Source organism: Antechinus flavipes, chromosome 5, assembly GCF_016432865.1.
Source record: "Antechinus flavipes isolate AdamAnt ecotype Samford, QLD, Australia chromosome 5, AdamAnt_v2, whole genome shotgun sequence".
Lineage (NCBI taxonomy): Eukaryota > Metazoa > Chordata > Mammalia > Dasyuromorphia > Dasyuridae > Antechinus > Antechinus flavipes.
In genome coordinates this window covers 129,563,958-129,587,472 of record NC_067402.1, presented here as the reverse complement: position 1 = coordinate 129,587,472, position 23,515 = coordinate 129,563,958, and the positions used below count along the sequence as shown (strand labels likewise).

The 23,515-nt window shown below is 33.9% G+C and overlaps 1 protein-coding gene across 6 annotated transcripts in view; it reads left to right on the top strand.

The window, feature by feature from the left end:
* Positions 1-23,515, top strand: part of ST7 (suppression of tumorigenicity 7) — a 288,256-nt gene that overhangs the window by 160,765 nt on the left and 103,976 nt on the right. For all 6 annotated transcript variants that reach the window (XM_052001658.1, XM_052001656.1, XM_052001657.1 and 3 more), the window contains one exon: positions 8,474-8,633. In XM_052001658.1, the coding sequence (XP_051857618.1) occupies positions 8,474-8,633 (160 nt within the window). The remainder of the gene's footprint in view (positions 1-8,473; positions 8,634-23,515) is intronic.

The following is a 23,515-nucleotide window of genomic DNA, read 5'->3' as shown; positions in this document are numbered from 1 at the left end:
TTTGTAATTTTTCCTGATTTCCAGGTATAAATGTCTACAATTAAACAATTGACAGTGTTCCTATAGGAGCTGACTCCAAAACCTTCCTAATTGTAGCCACTCTTGCTTGAGTGAATGGGTCCTGATTCTGAGATAATAAGTTATATCACATGTAAACAAAGGAATTTACCAGGTATTCTCAGGATGGATACAAGTGTCTTAGAGACCCAGGCTTTTGAACTCAGGATTAAACAAGATGCTTAGTAATATTTTGTAAATACAACACTTCCGGGTAAGCAAAAATCCATATTTTTATGGATGATAGCTTATCCAAAAGGAGCTAAAACTCATATGTGAATATATTTATAAGCAATCCAAACTCAGACCAACATTGAGATTGGTATAGTTTCTCTGGTTCCTTCATCAATATTCCTCTGGGATTATGCATTCACCAATTATCTTGGTTATTTCTCTTGGGAATTGGGTACAGGGACAAATTTCATTAGCCAGCTCCTGTGTTTCTATCATAAACTCTTGTATATTTTGACATATATGGGGAAGATATATTATTTGAGGCGACCTTTGAAGTCCTCATTTTGTTATATTGAATCAAACACTTGTTGGAGATCAGTAAATAACAGACATAGTGGAACTTTATATTCTTTTTTACCTTTTAATGGAATTAGTATTTGAAGAGGTTGGCTGAAAAAAATTGTCTGGAACCGGGAAGTCCTGTGCTCTTCTTGGATTTTCATCAATGAATTGTCTATGGAATTCTGTTCCCTTCTTATATTTTGATCGTTAATACTCTCCATTTGTACATAGTTCATTTTTATAAGGATTGTATAATCATGGCAAAGTATTATTTGAGTCAGTGCTTATTGATGTTAATTGCTTTAAAATACCTACTAGTTAGAATCTTTTGAAATTTTCTTTTGTTTTAAGATTTAAAAGATTTAAACTTGTCTTGCTTCTATCATAGATATATTCATTTAACTTCAACCTTACGTTTTTATTTTGTCAGATGCCATTGCCATTTTGTCTCATCTGGTAGATAGAAGATAGGCTCCAAATGTGATAGACTTATCTTCACTGAGAAGCATAAATCACTGTAGAACAAAAGTTCTTGAGATTTAAAATATAGATAGATAAATATAGATGCCTATTTTAAAATAATTGTTGATTTTGGATTCCTATGTATTTTAAAATCATTATTCTGAGAAGTGGAGCAGGCATAGACTTCACCAGATTGACAAAGCATGTTCCATGACACTAAAAGATTGAGAGCCACTATGGAACATTAGTAGATCTGCTCTATGTCTCTCTCCTGTCCACTATAGGAGATGGTAACCTCAGTCATCTTCCCTCCTTCCCAAGTTTCCAACCTCTCATTTTCGATTGTTTCCTTTCCTGCTAACTTCATGCCCAAGTCTCCCTATTAAAAAATAAAAAACAAACAAACAAAAAACCAAGCCTTCATTAGAATCTACCATCTCCTCAAGCTACCATTCCATATCTCCTCTTCCTTTCACAGCCAAACTCCTTGAAAAAGTTGTCTCCACTTAATAATTCCACTTCATTATTCCTTACACCTTTTTTGTGATTTGGCTTACGATGTGGTTATTGTAATAAATCGGTTGCTTTCAAGGTACTAGTGTTCTCTTAGTTGCCAAAATCTGATGGCCTTTTTAAAGACCTCACTCTTCTTGGGTTATCTGCTGCATTTGACACTGTTGGTCACTTTTTTCTCCTAGATACCCTTCTTTTCTGTGTCTTCTTGATACTACCCTCTCATGATTCTCCTTCTGCCTGCCTGACTGCTGCTTTATCTCCTTTGGTGGAATATCAATCTGTATCTTACTCCTAACTCTGGAAGTTTCCTACAGTTTTGTCCCAGTTCTCCCTAACCACTTTTTCTCTTGGTTGCTTCATCAGCTCCCCAAGGTTTAACTTCATCTTTATGTAGATGATTGACAGGTCTATATATCTAGCTCCAGCATATCTCCTGGGTTTTAGTCACATGCCACCAGTCGCCTGTTGGACATTTCATACTGAATGAAACATCTTCTGGGCTGGTCTTCCTCAGACCAGTCATCCGGTAGTTTACGTTTGATATTGAAACGTGAGATCTGTATAGATCATTTAATTGCTATCCAAAGGAGATTTATTTAAGTATAGCAGGGAAAAGGTACTCAGTAAGGATAGACACTGGGGACACCTCAGATTGATACACTGAATGGAACTTCCTCATCCTTTCCCAAAGAATCAAAGATATTATGAAGCTGCTTTGTACTCAGATGACCTGAGGGTGCTGTCAGCAGCCTTCATCCCTGAACCAACCAGCTTTCTCAATCTGTACTTTCTAAGAAAAAGCAGAAAAATGGAAAACTAGTCTAATTTGTATGAGGGCGGGGGTGAAGATATTTTCCCATACCTTTCAAAATTAACTTAGCCAAAACTGGGTTCCCCCAAACCTTCCCCTCTTCCAATCTTTTTTTATATCTATCAAAGGCCCCTCCATCCTGCCAATCTCCACATTATTCTCAGCTCTTCACTTTTTTTTCATCCCACATACCCTGTCCTACACTAAATCTTGTTGTTTCTATATTTATAACATCTCTCACATTCTTTCTACTCATACAGCTCAGATTCTAATCATTCCTTACTTAGATTCTTATAATGGCCTCCCAGTTGGTTCTTCACACTGCTGCTAAAGACATTTTCCTTGAATGCCCATCTCATCATGTCGCTCTTCTCCCTCAGTAAACTTCACTGGTTCCCTGTTAATTCTAAGATAGAATATCAGTTCCTCAGTTTACCTTTTTAAATCCCTATCCAGTCTAGATTCCACTTGTCTTTCTAGTCTCTGGGCCATTATTTCTTATCTTATATTCTGTTCTGGCCAGCCTGACATTTTCTTCTTCACAGAAGCCATGATTTCCATCTCCATGCCTTTGCATGGGTTCAGTATCTGGAATGCACTCTGTCCTCACCTCCACCTCCTTCTCTTTCTTTGAGGCATAGCTCCAGCTCAGGTGATGATTTTCCTTCCCTTCCAAACTTCTCATCTAATTAATTTTTATTATTCTCTTTATATTTGTTCTGTATATATGTATATTTTATACACACATGCTTATACATGCATACATGCATGTGCACATACATAATTCTTCTTTCATGAGAATACAGTTTGCAGGTAGAGATTGTTTGTTTGTTTTGTATCCCTAGTGTCTGAGTGGCCAACACATAGGTGCCTGATAAATTATTCTTCTCTACTTGGCAGAGATGACAGGATTTAGAGCTGGATAGACTTTTGACATCATTTTGTCATCTGGCACCTTTGATATGATCCTTGCCTGTAATCCTGGGCAAGTCTCTATTCCTTATCATAGGAAGGTGCTAGACTATAATGATAATTCCCTACTTCTATGGCAAAGATTACAGAATTTAGAACTGGAAGAACTTTTGACAAGACCAAGCCTCAGAGAACTCCTGTGGCTTGGAGGAGTTGTATTTAGGAGACCAGGATACACTGTTAGCATCCTGACCCTTTATTCCTGAGCTGACCAGCTCTCTCATTCAGTACCTTTTATTGGAGGAACTGGGGGAATGGGATAGAGACTAGTTCAACTTGCATGGGAGAAGGATTTAGAATATTACTTCTCCCTATCTCAAACACGTTATGCCCAATTCAGACTAATTTTCTTTCCTCCAGACCCTCCCCTCTTCAGAACTTCTCCATTTTAGTCACAAAACATTTCAGTGTCTGCCAAGGACACTCTGTCAGTGGTAGATAGAGTAGATTCAGAAGAGCTGAGCTCAAATTTTGCCTCATGTACTCATTTAACCTCCCTGAATCTTGATATTCTTATCTGTTAAAGAGGTATAAAAGTACACTACTTCCCAAGGTTGGGATAAAGATAAAATATTTGTGAAGCACTTTGCAAATGTTAAAACTGCTATTATTGTTATTGTTATCATTATCATTATTATTACTATCAATTACAGATTTTTCAATGTCTAAAACATTCATGATTTTCAGTGCCTTTTGGCTGCTTTTTTAATCTTTCACCAATGTCAATTATACACATAACATTAGCTGGCATTTATGTTGTGTTTTAAGGTTTTCAAAGCACTTTACAAATGTTATCTCATTCTATCCTCATAACAACCCTGCTAAGTAAATGGTATTATTATTCTCATTTTAGAGATAAGGAAATAGAAGTTGTCTGGTTCAGTGACTTGTCCAAGATCCGAAAAGCTATTAAGTGTCTGCGGAGGGAGCTCTTCCTGAGTCTTGAGCCAGCATTTTATCCATTTTATCACCTAGCTACCTGCTTCATCAGTGGTTAGGGACCACACAGAACTGTTTCATTTTTATATGTGTTTTTATCTGTTTCATGGGTCACTGAAATTTAAACTTTATCAGTTCATGGCTAACTTTATGTACTCAGAGCCTTTCCAAGGTTTAAGCTCATGCTTCAAGAACTCAAATCACCTCTACACCATGATAATCTTTCAGAATAGGACTTTAAATTTAATTTTAAAGCTTTGTCCTTAGAATAACAATAACAACAAAGGACAGTGATTTAGGATTGGGTGAGAGGGTGAGGGATAAAAAATTCATGTGAAAAAGGGTTGAATGTATGAGCCGATATATATTATCTAGTATATGACATGCCTGCTAAAAAGTTGATTGATAAAAGGGTTAATGTTAAGAATGATGAAGGTGATAGTCCTGATGAAGGTGATAGTCCTGATTGTATCCTGTGCTAGTCAGACTATCCCTGGGGCAGTGTATTTAGTTCTGGACACCACATTTTAGGTAGAACATTTTGGGATCACTCTACTATTTGGACAGTTCTTCCTTATATTAAGTTGAAATCAATGCTCTTGAATTTCTCCATCCACTAAGTATTATTTATTTCCTTTGGGGCCAAGCAAAATAAATCTGATTTTTATTCCATCTGGCAGTCCTTCGGCTAAGAGATTTGTTCCTCTCCTAAGTCCTGCCTCTTTAGGTAAATATAATTCTTTGTGTTTCTTAATGGATTGTCCTATGACATGATTCTGGGTCCCTGTACCACCCTATTTAACTTTCTCTAATATAAAGAGTTCCCTTTTAATGAAGATTATGAAGCAGCAGTTGAATTTTGTTGGAGATTATATAGAGGGAACCACTTTTCATGTAGGGATTGGCTTAGAATGCTCCAAGATGTCATTTCAACCTTGAAGTTTTAATGGTTCTTTGAATGGATTAGTTTGACTGGTGTTGCTTATATGTAGTGTTGTAATTTAGTAGGGAGTTCAAGTTAAAAAAAAATTAAAGAGGATTCTTAAGTGGCAGGCTGTGGGAGTTTGTACTCATACTTAAAGGCAATGGGGAGCCATTGAACAAGGCTTTGTGGGGATGAAACTGATGTTTTAGAAAGGTGGATCTCTGTAATGTTCTTGTTGGTTTTCTGGAGGTCTTGGAGCAGCCTTTGTTTCAGTAAATTAATCACCACAAGAATAGCCAGAGATAAAGTCCAGATTCTTTATTGTCTCCTTGCCTGGGGCTTTCTGGAGAGTCTTTCAGACCCGCCTTGGTCTCAGTGGGGGAAGTGCAGGAGGCCAGCCACTACAGTGGTGTGAGATGGAATGAATTCCTCTCCTTGGCTCTGAGAGCTTGAGCTCCTGCCTCCATTCCTCTTGTCTTCTCTGGCTCTGACTCTGGTTGAGCTTGTCCCAGCTTATATGCTCTATTTTAATTACATCATCATAGATGTGAATCTTTTAGAACTATATTAAGTACTAAGTACATGTACTGAACTAGAGAACTATTTATTAATCACCATGCTAAATTAGATAACCATTGTATTATCAATTCCACGGACTTAACACCTTGTAAGAATCCTTGTTTCAAGTACAGGGTTCTGGCCCATAACAGATCTCCTAACAATGTGTAAGATCAATTGGAAATAAAAGAGGGGGAGCAAAGAAAAGTTATTGCAGTGCTAAGTTCAAGTAAATGGAATCAGTTGCTTTGGAAATGAAAAGGAAGGGACAAATGTAAGAAAAATTACACAAGAAATATCTTTAGTTATCAAAGAGAACCATTGAAAAAGCATTTCTTGTGGAAAAGAACTAGAATTTTTAGTGAATTGCAGGACTTGCAGGTCAACATGTGACTGACTCAAAACCTTATTCAAAGCAGGTACTTTATTAAATGTAGGAAAAGAAGAAGAGAGGATGAAATAAATGATAGTTCTCAAGTTTTTGAACCTGTTTGCCTGACAGGTTGATTTATTAAGGACTTACTATATACCAGGTACTGTTCTAAGTTCTGGCTCTAAAAAGGCATAAAACCCAGTTTCTGCCTTCAAGGAGCTTATAATCTAAAGGGGTGGGGCTGAGGAATGGGAGACAAAATGCAAAGAAATAAAAACAAAAGAAGCTATCTCTAGGATAAATAGGAAATAATCAACAGAGGGAAAGCACTGGAATTGCCATTAACAGAACTGGGAGTCAGGGGGGAGAGATAATATTAAAGAAAAAGATGATTTAAGGTTTAGACACTTTTAAATTTGAGGTAATGGTAGAATGTCCAAAGTGATTGGAAATCTAGTACAGGGAAAAAGAGGTGAGATTAGGATTTGAGCCCTTTCCATGGAGTTGCTACTTGAATTGTTTGTAGTGCAGTCCATTTATTACATAGCATGTTTTGGCTTTTCTCTGATCAGTAGGTTTATTTAGTAAAAGTACCTGAGAAAACAAGTCATTAAAAACAATGACATGTCATCTATTTTGTGACAGTTGACAAGTCTATCAAGTTACCAACATATCTAAAAATCGTTTACTTGTATATAGATTTGTTATGAAAATTTTGTAGTTTATGTATCAGGGAGAAAAAAACTCAAGGCATATTAAATATGTATTCATTCAATGTGCCATGAAAATTCGTTTTGAAACGGTGACTTTTCTCTGACTAGAACCTGAGATTTAACAAAAAACATGTGGATATCTTATACCAGGTTGTAAGGTTGTGGAGGCCCTGTATTTCCTTTCTTAGTTAGACTTTGGGGAGGAAGGGGTAGGGGAAATTTTCAGGAATTTTTAATTTCAACCTTATAAAATCTCAAACCTTCTTCATGTTAAATTGCTTCAGCCTTTTGGGTGTAGTAAAGGGCCTTTTATGGTTCTATGCTTAAAGCAGTATTTCTTAGTTATAGAACTCAGGGATTTGGTGAGCTACTTCAGCCTCTTATCAGATATCTTTATGATTTCATTAACTTTAAAAATATTCCTCTTCCATTCCTTTTTCCAAAATTATATATATAAGGTGGTCATTTGGATTTTTAATATTCATGCCATGTACATATATCCTTACATATATAGAGCACTTAACATAAATTGAACTCCCATTACAAGATTAGAAATTTTTTTTGTAAATTATCTTCCAGTACATAAGTACTATTCACCTTCTTTAGAGACTCTATATAAAGGATTAGAAATAAAATACCATTTCTTTTCAGTAATGCATATTTTATTGTGAGTATTCAACAGAAATCTCATTTTTATGAAGTGAATTGTTCTGGACTAAGTCTTTTTTGAGTAAAGAGATTTTTGCAAAAATGGAAAATTTTGTTCACCCCAAGAAAATATTGCAAGAGCCAATTATAGATACATTTGAGTATTATTAAATTTCTACTGTGGAATGAATTCCAATGCTAGGACATGGGTGGGAACTAAATCCAAACCAAACACCTGTTGTGCAAAGGAGGAATGAAAAGCAGGTGGTACAGAAAGAGAGACTGACTTTGAGAGAGAAAAATTGGAGGAGGATTTTTCTCAGTGGAGCCAAATAGAGTAGGTAAGATGGCTTGGAGCCCCAGATGTTAAGAAGTCTCTGGTCAGTCTGTCAGCATACAATTTAGGAAATTTATTGTTAAGGAAATTTGTTTTCTTTTTGTAATGCATGGGTACAATAATAAATTAGTGGATTTATAAACCAGGAAACTGGTGGGTTTTTATTTAAAGCAAATTTTAGTACATGGACTTTTACTGTGTTAACAAATTCTACACATGCACTCATACAAATTTTACTGCAGTTGAATGTGTAAATAAAAAATCTTTGAATTCTTAGTTCTAGCCCATCTCTACAGTTTGTCCTAGATGTAAAAAAAAGTATGTTTTAAAAGTTCTTTCCCTTAAATTGACTGTCTGTTAATGTGTGGCAGCTCAACCCATGAACATTTTAGTCAGAAACTTTTGAATCTAGGGGAAGAGCATATTAGATCTAAATATGGTCCCTTTTTTTTTTTTTTTTTTTTGCTTAATATAGCTTTTTTTTTCCTTTTTAACCAATGTTAAACAGTTAATATTAACATTGTTAAGACTCAAATATATAACAAATGCAGATTGTAAGAGAATCAATACACAGTTAGAAAGCATCGCAAAATCCTTGGAATACAAATAGAAATTCTGCAATTGAACTTTATTGTTTCTTTTCCAGATTTTTGAATGGTGGTATTTTCGGAAGTACGGAACATCTTTCATTGAGCAAGTATCAGTGAGTCATTTGCGCCCCCTTCTGGGAGGGGTAGACAATAACTCTCCGAGCAATTCAAATACAAGTAATGGGGATTCCGATTCAAACCGACAGAGTGTGTCAGGTATGTAGCTGACTGCCGCTTGCCACGTACCCATTTCTTACCGCTCTCTCGGGCTGCCGTCCGCCGTCAAACAATCCCAGATTCCACAGCGATGGCATTCGCGACTAAGTCTGAATAAGGGTGGACACCTCCAAGCTAAGATAAATCAATTGTGCAGATACGCACCCAGAGGAATCTATATTGAAATCCCCTTCTTCTCCATCATCATCCATCTTCATTTTCTGTCTGCTTCATTCGGGGCTGTACAGGGCTGTGCTCTTAACTCTTGGTGTTTCCAGCAAGCATTTATTGCATACTGCTCTGTGCTAGACACTGCGAAAGACAGGGGGAATACAGACAAAGAAGGGCCGGCCCGGCGGAAGAAGGATAATTTGGAAAATATGGGGTCCTCATAATTTTCAGAAAGCAATTGCTTTGAGTCATCTTTAGAATATTTTTGGTAGAGTTGGTCAGATTTGGTCAGGCCCGCTGCTACAAACTGCATCCTCCCCTCTGGGGGCTGCTCCTGTTGAGGCTTTCCGAAGGCATCAAGGCCAAAGGCCGTTGGAGGGCTCTTTTAAGTGTAAGGGAGAGTGAGAGAGCTAATAGCCTAAGCCCTCTGGAAACAGGATTGCCGGCTGCCGGGGAAGGCAGAGCAGAGGAAAGCGTCAGGCCCCGTGGGAAGTGTGAGCGCTGCCCTCAGTCCGGGTGAGAAGGACACTGGGTCTCACACGCCCCAAAGCAACCAGACTTCGCTCTCAGCCCATGCAGCCCAGATGGTGCAGCAGCTACATTTCTTTAAAAATACATATTTTTAAAGACATGATTTAGGATTGTTTTGATAGTATACTTACCGTGGTAATGATGAATTACTCATCTCTCTTTCTCTTTTAGATATATTATCTAAGTGGTAATGACTAGTTAAAATGACATATTAAGTAACTATTCACACATACACACACACCTACCTGTGAATTCAGATGAGCATTTGGATACTTTATTATAGCTTCTTTACATATATAGTCAAAAAAAAAATCTGACTACTTAGATGTGTTAATGTATAAGAACAATTTGTCAACTTTATTTTATCACTGAAATATATTCTACAAATTGGTATAGTAGGAGTGAACTATCCATTCTGATATTGGTGGGATACCTACTTTTCTTACTGGCATTTCCTAATTATAGTAAAATATAATATGCAAGTGAACTTAGCCATTCAAAACTTTTGCTTTTTTCTTGAAGCTCTTGCTAGCTAATTAGATCCAATCCACAGGACCAATAAGATTCTGGAGTGTTTGATACCTATATGATCATTTGTAATAAGTGTGTTTGTAGAGTAAATTTAAATTTGAAGATGAAGAAAACTCATCTTTTTTTTTTTTTTTTTTTTTTTTTTAAGTGGCCTAGGAAATTCTACTTGTTCTTTCTATGAGAAAATTCACTTATAAAAAATTTTTTTTAATCTACTTCTAGAAAAAAGATTATGATGGCATCTGAATGCAGACTGAGGCATACTATTTTTCATCCCTCCTTCCCCTTTATTTGGTTTGAATTTTTTTTCCACAAAATGAATAATGTTGAAATATGTTTTACATGAGTGCATGTATGTAACCCATGTCAGCTTGCTTGCTTACCATCTCAAAAGAGCAGGGAAAGAGAGATAGGGAAGGATAGAATTTAGAGCTCAAAATCAGTGTTAAAAATTATTCTTGTAATTGGGAAATGTTGTTTATTTATTTTTTTTTTTGAAAAGAAAAAAATTGGTTCAGAAAAAAGAAATAAATATCTCTTTGTAAGAAAAAATACACATTTATTGATATTTTCTGATTCTTACATTATTATAGTTATCCCAACTATTTTTTGCTATCTCATATAATATTTTTTTAAACAAAGAAAATAAAAATCGGCTTAACTGCTCAGTGTGCTGAAAAAAATCTGAAAATATAAGCTATGCATAACACTTGTGGATTTCCCACATTCACAAAAAAGTGTGTTGGAGGTCTCTTCTCATATTTCTTCATTCTATTCCTGCTCTGATATTTTTGTTACATTAACTTTTAATCTATAGTTCTTTTTATTTACATTGTTGTAGTTGCCATGCATATTGCTTTCTTGACTCTGATCACTTTATTCTGTATCAAATTTCTTTTATTACACCAAAATTTGTTTAGCCATTTCTCAATTGATGGGCATCTACTTTGTTTCTGATTCTTTGTTTTAATAAAAAGTGCTGATCTAAGTATTCTGGTGTATATAGGGCTTTCTTTGTACCAACAACTTTATTAGAGTATGAGTCAAATTAATAGAGTCCCTGATTCAAAGGGTACGGTTATTTGAGTCACCTTATTTGCAGAATTCCAAATTACTTTTCATAATGTTTATATAATTTTATAGCTCCACCACCAGCGTATTAGTACATCCATCATTCTTTAATCCCTCCAGAATTGACTAGGAATATTTTTAGTCATCTTTTCCAATTTGCAGAGTATAAAATCTAACTTTAGAGGTGTTTTGATTTGAATTTTCTTTTATTAGTGATTTAGAATATTTTTTCATGTAGTCATGAAAGACTTTGAAAAAAAATTTTTTTTGAGAACTGTTCATATTCTTTGACCACTTATCTTTTGTATTAGTAGTAGAGTATTACTAGTTCTGTATTTAAAGATGTGTATGAACATTTTAATTTGGTATCCAAGATACCAAATCTTTATTAGAGAAATTTGATAAGATTTTTTTTTTCTGTTTTCAACCAATTCTCTTCTTAACCTAGGTACATTGATTTTGTATATGTAGCTTTTCAATTTTATGTACTCGACATTGTTTATTATATCTTTTGTTTGTCTATCTTGTTTGGTTAAGAATATGTCTCTTATTCATAGGTGTTAGAGAGATTATTTGGTTCCTAATTTTTTTCAATATTATCTTTAATATTAAGGTGAAATATCCACTTATAATGTATTATGGAGTATTTTATTAGTTTAAGCCTAGCTTTTGTCAAATTTTTTCCTAGTTTTCCTAGCAGTTTTTAATCAGGCATTTTTGATTTGATATAATAAAAAATAAAGTTTTTACCTAATTAATTTACATTTCTACTTTACTAAACAATGATTATTGAATTCTATTGATTTTCCTTTGATCAGAATGTTCCTTTAATCTACCACTCTTTTTTAAAACAATACAAGATAGTTTGGTTATTTCTGCTTTATAATATAGTTTGAGTTCTGTAAGTTCCATTGCCTTCATTTTCCCCACTTCTTTTCATCTTTCCTTGATATTTTAGATCTTCTGTTTTTCCAAATGACTTTTATTATTATTATTTTATCAAGTTCTACAAATTGTCATCTTAGTCATTTGATTTGTATAGCATTAGAAATATAAATTTGGTTTGGTAGTATTGTCATTCTTATATTATTGGCCTTACCTAGCCATGAGCATTAAACATTCCTCTAGTTATATAAGTTATTCTTTATTTCTTTAAGAAATATTTTGTAACTGAACCTATTAAGTCTTTTGGTTGCTTTGGTAGGATGATTCCCAAATAGTTTTTGTATTTTGTAGGTATTTGGAATAGGATTCTATTATTGCTTTCTGTGTTTTGTTATTATTTTTATTATATAGAAATGCTGTTGATTTTTGAGGCTTTATTTTGTTTCTTGCAACTTGCTCAAGCTAGTAATTGACCCAATTAATATCTTCTCTTTATCTTTATACCATCTTTATACCTTTCATTCCTTTTTGTCCTTTTGTCTTCCTGCTGTTGCTAACAATTTCAAAACTATATCACGTAATAGTGGGGAGAATGGACATCTTTGTTTCATTTCCCTATTCATTAGAAAAAGGTTCCAGCATATTCCCATTGCATATGATATTTGCTTTTGGTTTCAGATAAATACTTTATGTAAAATTAAAAAGGTTCCTCTATGCCTATACTTTGTTGGGCTTTTAGTATAAAAGAGTTTTGTACTTCACTAACATCTTTTTTAGTGTCTAATGAAATGATCATGTGGTCATGTAAGTTTTTGTTTTTAATATTATTAGTCATGCTTATTTTTTTTCCTCAATGTTGAACTACTCTTGCATCCCTGATTTCTTAGGTAATTCACTATAGTCTGTTTGATAGGATTTTGTTTAAAATTTTTGAGTTCATGGTTTAGGTCTGTGGTTTTCTTTCTGAGTTTTATCTTTCCCTTACTGAGGTATTAGGACCACATTTGTCTCATACGATGTAGAGTGCTTTCTTTCTCAGCTTTTGAAAACAATTTGTAAATTATGGGTACTAACTCTTCTTTAAAAGTTTGTTGGAAATCAGTTCCAATTGCTCAATAATGAAGAGAATCAGCTATACCCAGTGAAAGAACTATGGGAAATGTGTGAACCACAACATAGCATTTCCACTCCTTCTGTTTTTGTCTGTTCGCATTTTTGTTTTCCTTCTCAGGTTATTTTTACCTTATTTCTAAGTCCATTTTTTCTTGTGCACCAACATAACTATATGTATACATGTATTGTATTTAACATATACTTTAACATATTTAACATGTATTGGTTTACCTGCCATGTAGAGGAGGGGGTGAAGGGAAGGAGGGAAAAGTTGGAACAGAAGGTTTTGCAAGGGTCAATGCTGAAAAATTACCCATGTATATATTTTGTAAATAAAAAGCTATAATAAATTTTTTTTTTTTAAGTTTGTTGGAATTTGCATATGAACATCAATTCTAGGAGGGTTTTTTTTTGTTTTTTTTTGTTTTTTTTTGTTTTTTTTTGTTGTTGTTGTTGTTGTTGTTGTTGTTGTTGTTTGTTTGGTTTTGTTTTTAAGCTTTGGTAGTTCCTTTATACTGAAATCAGTTTCGTTTAAGATTGGGTTATTTAAAGTCTCCATCTGGAGATGGTTTGGATATTTTATATTTTCGAAGTTATTCTTCTATTTCTTTTTTGTTCTCAGTTTTGTTAGCATATAATTGTACATAATATATTTTGATTATTTTTATTTATTTTGGTTTAGTTGTGATATTATCTTGCTCATTTGCCATTTTATGGATCTAATTTTTTGCTCTTTTTAAAATCAGATTAGCAAAGGATTTATCAATTTTATTAGTCTTTTCAGAGAACCAAGTCTTAGTTTTAATTATTAATTCTGCTGGGTTTTGTTTTTTTTTGTTGTTGTTTGTTTCCTATTTGTCTATTTCTCCTCTTCTTTTTGTGCTTATTTTAGCTTTGCTTATTTGTTGGCTTTCTGATTTTGAAAGTATATGTTCAGTTCATTAATTCTCTTCTTTTCTATTTTATTCATGTATATTTGTAGGATTATACTTTTTTCCTCTGAGAACTGCTTTAGCTGTATCTCAGAAATTTCAGTATGTTGTCTCATCATTTTTTTTTTTTTTTTTTGGCAGTTATGACTTGTTTCTATGCTTTGTTCTTTGATCCACTCATTTAGGATTTTATTGTTAAATCTCCATTTGGACCTGTATCTTTTGTTTGTGGTTCCTAAATCAATGACTAGTTTTATTGTTTTATGGTTTGTAAAGGATACATTAGCTGTTTTTGCCATCTAACATTTATTTGCTTTATCTCTCTGCCCCAGTAGATGGTCTGTCTTTTTTTTTAAGTTCTATGCAATTTTTAGAAACAATTATACTTTTGCAGTCTCATTTATGAGATTTTTAAGTCTAGTTTCTACAGAAATTTGTTGAATTTCTTATTTTCCCTTTCATCTTTCTTTCAGACTTGTCTAAGACAGAGAGGATCATTGAACTCATCACTATTATAATTCTGTGTCAGAAAGTATTTCCTTTATGATTTGATTGCAGTGGTATTTGGAATTTAAAAGTTTATTACTAAGCTTGGTTTGTTGTCTCTTGTTCCCATCAACTTAATCTAGTTTTATTAATATATCTTTTTCTTCTTTTTTTGAATGTTTGTTTTTGCTTTTCTGGATAGCATGACTGTCTTGATTTTGTTAGATAGTAAAGTCTGGATTCATGATGAATAGTACATTTTTTTCCCATTCAGTTTTTAAATTTTGTGTGTTTTTAAAAGTGTTTTTATAAGCATGAAATAATTATAGATTTTGTTTTCTTATCTAATATGTCATTCTTTTTTGTTTTATTGAATTATTTATTCCATTTATGTTTAAACTTGTGACTTAGATTTTATTTTAATACATTTGTCTCTATTTTTTAAATTATGATTTTTTTCTGTTTTTTTCTATTAATTCACCTCAGTATTTTTGAAGGGACCTCATTTCCCTCTGACTTGCTTCCCCTCATTTTTGATTCCTTTTTCTCATTTGTTAAAGAAATTTTTTGAAGTTTTGCACAATAGTTTCTTTTAATCTGGTTCTATAATTGTTTCTCCTCCCCCATTTTTCCCCTCTCAAATAGATTCTCCTTTCCTCTCCTCTTCAAGTAGTCCCGGGTTTTTTTTTGTTTGTTTGTTTGTTTGTTTTTTTTTTTTTTAATTTCATTTTTGCACTCCTTTCCAAAAAGGGTTTCTTTCACTCTCTTCATTATTCAGCTTCTTTGTCTTCTCTAGGTGATTGCTCTATGATTAATGACTTCTCTAAATTATCTAGTCTCTATGTATTTTTCATGTAATAAAAACTTTCAAGTTTACATTCTAGGTACTTCCTTCTACTCAATTTCTACCATTATCTTGTAGAGGCTTGCTCTGTGGTTTCCCTTTTTCTGTTGTACATCATTCCCAGAATGGTACTAATTATTACAAGTTTCAAAGACTATACTGCCCCATGATAGGGTCCCTCTCCCACCACATGCTTGCTTATGCAGCCCACCACCTATATTTCCCCCCTCCATTACTTTTTTCTCATTCAGAATTTCCTCCCTAAGTTCATTTTCTCCCACTCCCCCAGATCCCTTCGGAGTTCTAACTCCCTGCTTCCTGAGATATAGGACAAGTGGACTTTTCAAATCTAGTGTTCTTTTCACCACAGCTGCATCTCAGTCATTTGTTGAGTATTACTGTTGTGTTGATATAGCCTAAGCCCTTTCCTTATAACAACTCTGTGAGATAAATAGCTAAGTATTATTATCCCTATTTTGCATAACATGAACCTGAGGCACATTAAAATGCTTTGTCCTAGGTCACACAGCTAGTAAATATAAATCCTGGGGGACCCCAGGATTGACTCCAACTCCAAAGATCCTCTTATTATAACAACTTGCTGGCCTTTCTTTGTACTTTGTGAAAAGCACTGTACTAGGTTCTGAAATATGTGCATTGTAGAACTCCATAGCACATTTAGTCCAGACATGACAAAAACAGGCTCTCTTTTCCTTTTCCCCTCTCTCTTCATCTAGCTAGCTACCATCCATTTTTCCTAGAATCATATGTTTTAGAAATATAATGGATCTCAAATTATCAGTTTCACATTTTTCGAATTCCAGTAGATGACAGATTGTGATTATTATGGAAAACATGTGCTACTAAATATTCTTACTTTTTAAAGACTAAAAACTTAAAAAATAAACAACTCTTTCCTCTTGTACTTTCTCCTATATCTTGCTCCTCATCAGCTTCTTGTTCCTTCCTGACTCTTCTTTTGAGATCAACTATACTACGTTGTAGAATGTGCTTTGGTCTGAAGTAGAGCATTTAAATATTTAACCATTTCATAGTATCATTGGAGTTGAGAAACATCTCTGAGCTCCTTGAAAACAGGTATTTTTTTATTTTTATTTTTTTATCCCCAGTGTTTCGTACAGATGCTGACATATAGTAAGTACTTAATAAATGTTGTTAAACTGACTGACATTGGGCTTGTACTGAGTTTAATACCTGGGATCTATGAACTTTTGATTTCTATTGTAATCCTGTGGATTTTATTTTTTGCATTTAAAAATATTTTTCTGAGAATTGATTTATGGACTTTACTATACTATTTCTAAAGTGTCCAGAACAAAAAGGCCAAGAATCCCAGAACTAGAACAACCCTCTTACTTATTTTACTCATGAGGACATTGAAGTTACAAGAGGTGAGATGATTTACTCAAGATTTACATGAATCATTTGCCTCTTTGTCTATTAAGTGGAACAGACACATCCCCTGAAACTTCCCAATCTACTGTCTCTTTCCATCATATTTTGGCAGTTATCTTTAAAGTCATTATCTAAAGATAAATGATTGGTATTATCAATGGAATTTTATGAAGCATTTTTTTTTTATTGTCAGCGACTCCTGAAAAGTCAGTGTAGAGCAAACTCATATTGAGGTCCTGCTTGAGCCATTCTCTATAGGTTCGGTGTGTTGCGTCTAAGTGACTGAGAATCAGGGAGGAGGAAGTTGAGGGTAGAGAGGTGACTAGCTCCTCCATTGCTTTTTTCAGCAAACCTCAAGCTTTGGCAAATGTTAACAGGCTGGAAAGAATTCAAGGGCAACACAGTTGTGGATTTTATCTGTTGTTTAAGGACCAAATTTAGAAAGCATCATCATCAGAATGCTTGACAAAAGTTGTCCTTTTTTTTTTTTTTTTTTAAAAGCTGAAGTAATTTATAAAGTCTGTAAATGAAATGAGGGAGGAATTTTGATCTGCTTTGACAGAGGAATTACCTTTTTTTTTTTTAATAACTTTTTATTGACAGAACCCATGCCAGGGTAATTTTTTACAACATTATCTCTTGCATTTACTTCTGTTCCGATTTTTCTCCTCCCTCCCTCCACCCCCTTCCCCAGATGGCAAGCAGTTCTATACATGTTAAATATGTCACAGTATATCTTGGATAAAGAAGGTAAAAATAACCCGGAAAGAAAGACAAAAATGCAAGCAGTTTACATTCATTTCCCAGTGTTCTTTCTTTGGGTATAGCTGCTTTTGTCCATCATTGATCAATTGAAACTGAGTTAGATTTTCTCTTTGTCAAAGAAATTCACTTCTATCAGAATACATCTTCATACAGTATCGTTGTTGAAGTATATAATGATCTCCTGGTTCTGCTCATTTCACTTAGCTTCAGTTCATGTAAGTCTCTCCAAGCCTCTCTGTATTCATCCTGCTGTCATTTCTTACAGAACAATAATATTCCACAACATTCATATATCACAATTTACCCAACCATTCGCCAATTGATGGGCATCCATTCATTTTCTAATTTCTAGCCACTACAAACAGGGCTGCCACAGACATTTTGGCACATATAGATCCCTTTCCCATTTTTAGTATCTCAGTAGTGCCCAGTAGTAGCACTGATGGATCAAAGGATATGCGCAGTTTGATAACTTTTTGGGCATAATTCCAGATTGCTCTCCAGAATGGTTGGATTTATTCACAACTCCACCAACAATGCATCAGTGTCCCAGTTTTTCCACATCCCCTCCAACATTCATCATTATTTTTTCCTGTCATCTTAGCCAATCTGACAAGTTTGTAGTGGTATCTCAGAGTTGTCTTAATTTTCATTTTGACAGAGGAATTACCATTATCATATAGTGAAGCCACAGTCCATATCAGAATCACAAGAGTCACAGTGCACTGTCTCTGGAATTAGAGGAACTGAATTTCATTACCATCTCCATTGCAAACTATATCACTTTATTTTTGAAACCTTCTGGGGTCTTTATATGTAAAACTAAAGGGTTTGGACTAGATGACCTGTTTGTTAAGATTTCTTCTAGATCTGTAGCTATGATCCTATTAAATAAAGTCTAGGCCATAAGAGTAAAAGCAACCAGAAGATGATGATAATAGTTGACATTTATAGAATTCTGTAGTTTATAGACTGCTTTCCTTATAAAAGCCCCATAATTTAAGTAACAAATATTATAAGGTAGTGCAAATATTATTATTCACATTTTACAAATTAGGTAGCTAAGGCTCTGGAGATTTTAGTGATTTGCTCATGTTTGCATAACCAGGCTATGACTGGAATACTTCTAATTTGGACATTTGGAAAGCATTTACAAATAGCATCTTATTTGATCCTCCTAACTAATCTGAGAGGTAGATACTGTTATTCCCATTGTACAGATGAGGAAAATGATACAGATAGATTAAGTGACTTGCCCAGAGTTATGCAACTAATAATATGTATCTGAGGCAAGATGTGTTTTCCTCATTTTTAGTCCTAAGTCCTAGGACTTAGATCTCTATAATCTCAGCTGCTTCTTTGTGTTTAAGTACTTGTTAGAATTTCTTGATTTTCACAGTTGATAACAGTATAAGAAAGGCAAGATCCAAAGAAGGAAATATTAAATGTGATATTTAGCACATGAACTATTGCTTATTTTGTTGACCTGTTTGAATCAAAATCAAAATCAAAATTAAAAGATCTGAAATCTGAAATTCTAGCACCATTCCACCTCCATTAATTTATGGGAAGGCTTTGGGAAAATCACCCTCTTTTCTATTTTTCTCCTTATGTCAAAAAAAAAAAAAGGAACATTTTATGTCTCTTTCTAAACTGTTATGCATTTTTAAAAGTGAAATGAGATGGTTGATATGAAAGAATTTGAGGCCTTCTTAGAAGAATTATATCTAGAAATCAAACTGGTCCAGCTATTGCTGTTGTTAATGATAATGTTATCATCACCATGAGCACATTTCTGCTCCTTTGAAGATGTAACTGTGGAGAAGCTCTGCCTTATTCTGATAAGTTCTTTTAAAGACACAGGGAGGAGGGGATTAAGATTTATTCTACATTTTTCAATAAAGATTTCATTCAGAAACTAAGACTTAGATCTTAGACTTAACCTCAGCTGCTTCTTTGTGTTTAAGTACTTCTTAGAATTTTTTGATTTTCACAGTTGATAAATTCTCTCCTTGCAAAATATTTGGTATATAGGAAAATTCCAATTCTACTTACTTAACAGTTCTGTTCTGCTGTTGCAGTCAGTCAGTAAACATGTATTAAGCAACTGCTCCCTTTTTGGCACTGGTAGACACTAGGGTTACAAAGACAAAAATGAAGCAGTCTCTTGGGAACAATAACATACACATCTAAAAGCAGATACCTAATTTAGACAAAATAAATACAAGGTAACTTTGGAAAGTGAGGAAACACTAGTTCCTGGGATTTAGATGGTAAAGTGGGAAATCAGGTGCTTGAGGACATCCAAACCATGCTTTGAGTTTTCCAATCCAGACAAGTGCTAGGTGTGCTCTCTCTATATATATCTTTGACTTTCTTATCAGGCTGATATGTAATGTCATCTTCCTCATTTTGATTTGTTTCAAGCCTAGTAGCCAGAGTTATTCATTCAGTAGGCCTCCTAGGATACATTAAATTAGGATTTCTAAATAAAAACTTCTGAAGAAAGATTAGAGTTATGACTGGGTATCAAGAGAACTAACTAGGTACTGTTATAATGATCTAGTTCATGACTTTTGTAATATTTACTTCATGTGATCCTTCTAGATAATTTTGAGGGCTTCACCTTCTCAAAAATATGTATTTAATGCCTACTATCTACAAAGCACAGTCTTCTTTGGGACATGTAAGAAACTATAAAATCTGAATCCTATAAACCAATGGAATTATAATCCAGTTAGGAAAGATATAAGCATATATTTAGAGCTAGAAGGGATTAAAAGTCATAATGGGATATCAGACAGATATTAGAGATCATCTTTATATTCAAATCCTCTCCTTTTCAGATAAAGGTAAGTGATTTGCCTAAGGCCATACAGGTAACATGGGGCCAAAAAACAACTAGAAATCAGGCTCTTGAATCAAGGCCCAAAGCTCTTTTCATTAAATCACAGTGGCTTTCAATTTTCAAAAATACAATTCTTCCTGTTTTGTTTTCTACTCTTGGAACATTTGACATCCATAGCATTTGCATACTGGATTTTGATCATGCTATCAATCTGTGCTTGAATCATTACAGCTTAGTAGACATAGCTTGTGCCTTTGACATCTCAAGGCCCTTTCCATTTCATTTTATCATATGACTGACTATTGAATACTATTGGAAAGTGATTGTAATACTTGGGGGGAGGAGGGGCAGTAAGTACACCTGTATGGCTGGGGTACATAGGGAAATGATGAAAAAATAAAGCTGGAAAAAGTAGACTCAAGTCAGATTGTAGATCATACCAGGTGCACTTTAATGGGGTACAATATTGTTGTTAAATAAATTGTGAAGGACCTTACCGTTGCACTTTTTTATCCTTTGGAATGTTTACACACTATTCCAAAGGATAGATAATTATCTTTAGACTTAAAGGACTATTTATATTGCTTTCTTATGCATTCTGTTTGTGTATCACTTTAGAAAACTTGAGTGGAACAAAAGATCTTGTCGGCTCTTATAGCATTGACCATTGATGGATAGAGGTGGAAACCTCAGACATCAGTGCATGTCATTCCAGAGACTTAAGAAAGAAAGAAAAAAGATAGTAATGATATTAATGAAATTCCTGTCAGGTTTTTCATGAGAGCCAAAGGGCATTAGCTGGTCTTGAGAGGATGGAAAATTCCTCTTCTAGTTAAAATATGCTTAAATTTGATTAGAATATGGTCTGTTCCTCAAAGGAACAGGCAAGATAAGAAACTGGGCCTCATATGGGAATGCTTTGACTCTCCAGAGACCAGAGTTTAAGCTCTCACCTCCAGATTTTGCAGCCTAATAACTTTAGCAGTCACATCCTTTGTCTATATTACTAAAACATTAGGCAGCCTAATATTTCTGGTTGATGTTGCCCCGGGCACTTCTGTCCAAAGACAGTATTTCTCAGGATTGGATTAAGGAGAGTAGCAAAGAAGAAATTAACATAACTGTGACCCCATTTAAGAAGACTGTGTAATAACATTATAAAATGTTTTTCTTCCAAATGACCACTTCTCAATTCAATTTTAAGATAAAATTACAATGGAGGTAAGAGATCTTTACTTGCTCCTCATCAAAAAGAGAAAATTGTCTTCTGAGTAGTTTGATTTTCTAATTGTTTCAAAGGATGTTGTATTATCCTAGATTTTGCACATTCAAATTACATTCACATGCTTGCTGTAATCAGTTATTCTTGAAAATATTATATATGGCTCAAAAAGTTATCAAACTGTGCATACCCTTTGATCCAGCAGTGTTTCTACTGGGCTTATATCCCAAAGAAATCTTAAAGAAGGGAAAAGGACCTGTATGTGCACAAATGTTTATGGCAGGTCTCTTTGTAGTGGCCAGAAACTGGAAACTGAGTGGATGCCCATCAATTGGAGAATGGCTGAATAAATTGTGGTATATGAATATTATGGAATATTATTGTTTGGTAAGAAATGACCAGCAGGATGATTTCAGAAAGGCCTGGAGAACCTTACATGAACTGATACTGAGTGAAATGAGCAGAACCAGGAGATCATTATATACTTCAACAACAATACTATATGACATGGCCATCTCCAGCAATGAGATGAACCAAATCAGTTGCAATAGAGCAATAATGAATTGAACCAGCTATTTCCAGTGAAAGAATTCTGGGAGATGACTATGAACTATTACATAGTATTCCCAATCCCTATATTTTTGTCCGCCTGCATTTTTGATTTCCTTCACAGGCTAATAGTACATAGCGTACATAGTCCGATTCTTTTTGTACAGCAAAATAACTGTTAGGACATGTATACTTATATTGTATTTAATTTATACTTTAATATATTTAACATGTATTAGTCAACCTGCCATCTGGGGGAAGGGGTGAGGGGAAGGAGGGGAAAAATTGGAACAAACGGTTTGGCAATTGTCAATGCTATAAAATTACCCATGCATATAACTTGTAAATAAAAAGCTATAATAAAAAAATAAAAATAATAAAATAAAAAAATATTATATATGCTATCCTTTACCAATGAATTTTTGTGTGAGGTTTCCGCTATAAAGATAGATTAGTGAAGACTAGGGATACATCTTATCATTTAGAACATTTGTTATCTAGAATTATAGAACTTCTAGGTTTTGAACATGTTTGTGTATGTTTGTATATGTGTGTATGCCTATGTATTTATAATATATACATATTTGTGTGTGTTTTAAATGATAAAATATAGTAGGAAATATCTTTATTAATATACCTTTAAAGCAGAAATTTCACATATGCATAAAAAGCAAATGTTAAAGATGGCACGTGTACATACATACATGTTGAATGTTATGTGTATAAAAACAGGTTTTAAAACAAAAACAATTGTACAGCATTCAATGAATATTTTTAAAGATCAAGTTTTCTTTCAGGTGCAACTCAGGTCACTCTTGTTCATAATGATGTTTGTTCTACCCCCTGCTGATCATTTAGCAATAGTACAAAATTGAAAACTGCATCCTAGAAATAGCTTTGTTCTCTTTCATTAATTCAATTTAACTAAATTCATGAATCCAGAAAAGAAACTTTGAAGATTTTTTTATCCAACCCTCTCATTTAACAGATGAGAAAACCGAGACTTTGAGAATTGAAGTGTTTTTCTCAGGGTCATTTAGGTTGTGTTGGCAGAGCTGGAATTTGAACCTATCACTACTGATTCCCAAGAGAAATTTTTATCTTGTACCATGCTGGCCCTGTATACTATACTGTACCATACTAAACTGAACTAAACTTCTTTGGAGTTGGTTTTTTTTTTTTTAAATTAAATTTATTTTAGATCTATAATTGAATGTAAAATGTTTAAGGAGTTTATTTTATGATTTACCAACAGAACAGTGGTTCCTGGTACTTCGTGATAATCAGCTGAACTTTCTAGTAATTACCTCATAGGGCTGTTTTGAGAATTGAATGAAATAAAGTCTTTACTTTAGCTTTGTAAACTTTAATAGATTTTTTTCTAGGATGCTTTCAAATCTTAGTGCAGTTTAGAATTTAATAACTATTTTCATCCTCGTTATCATAGTGTTCTGTGGAGGAAATTTCTTAATATTCTACTGAACTGTGAAATATATATTAAACTAAACTGAAATTTTT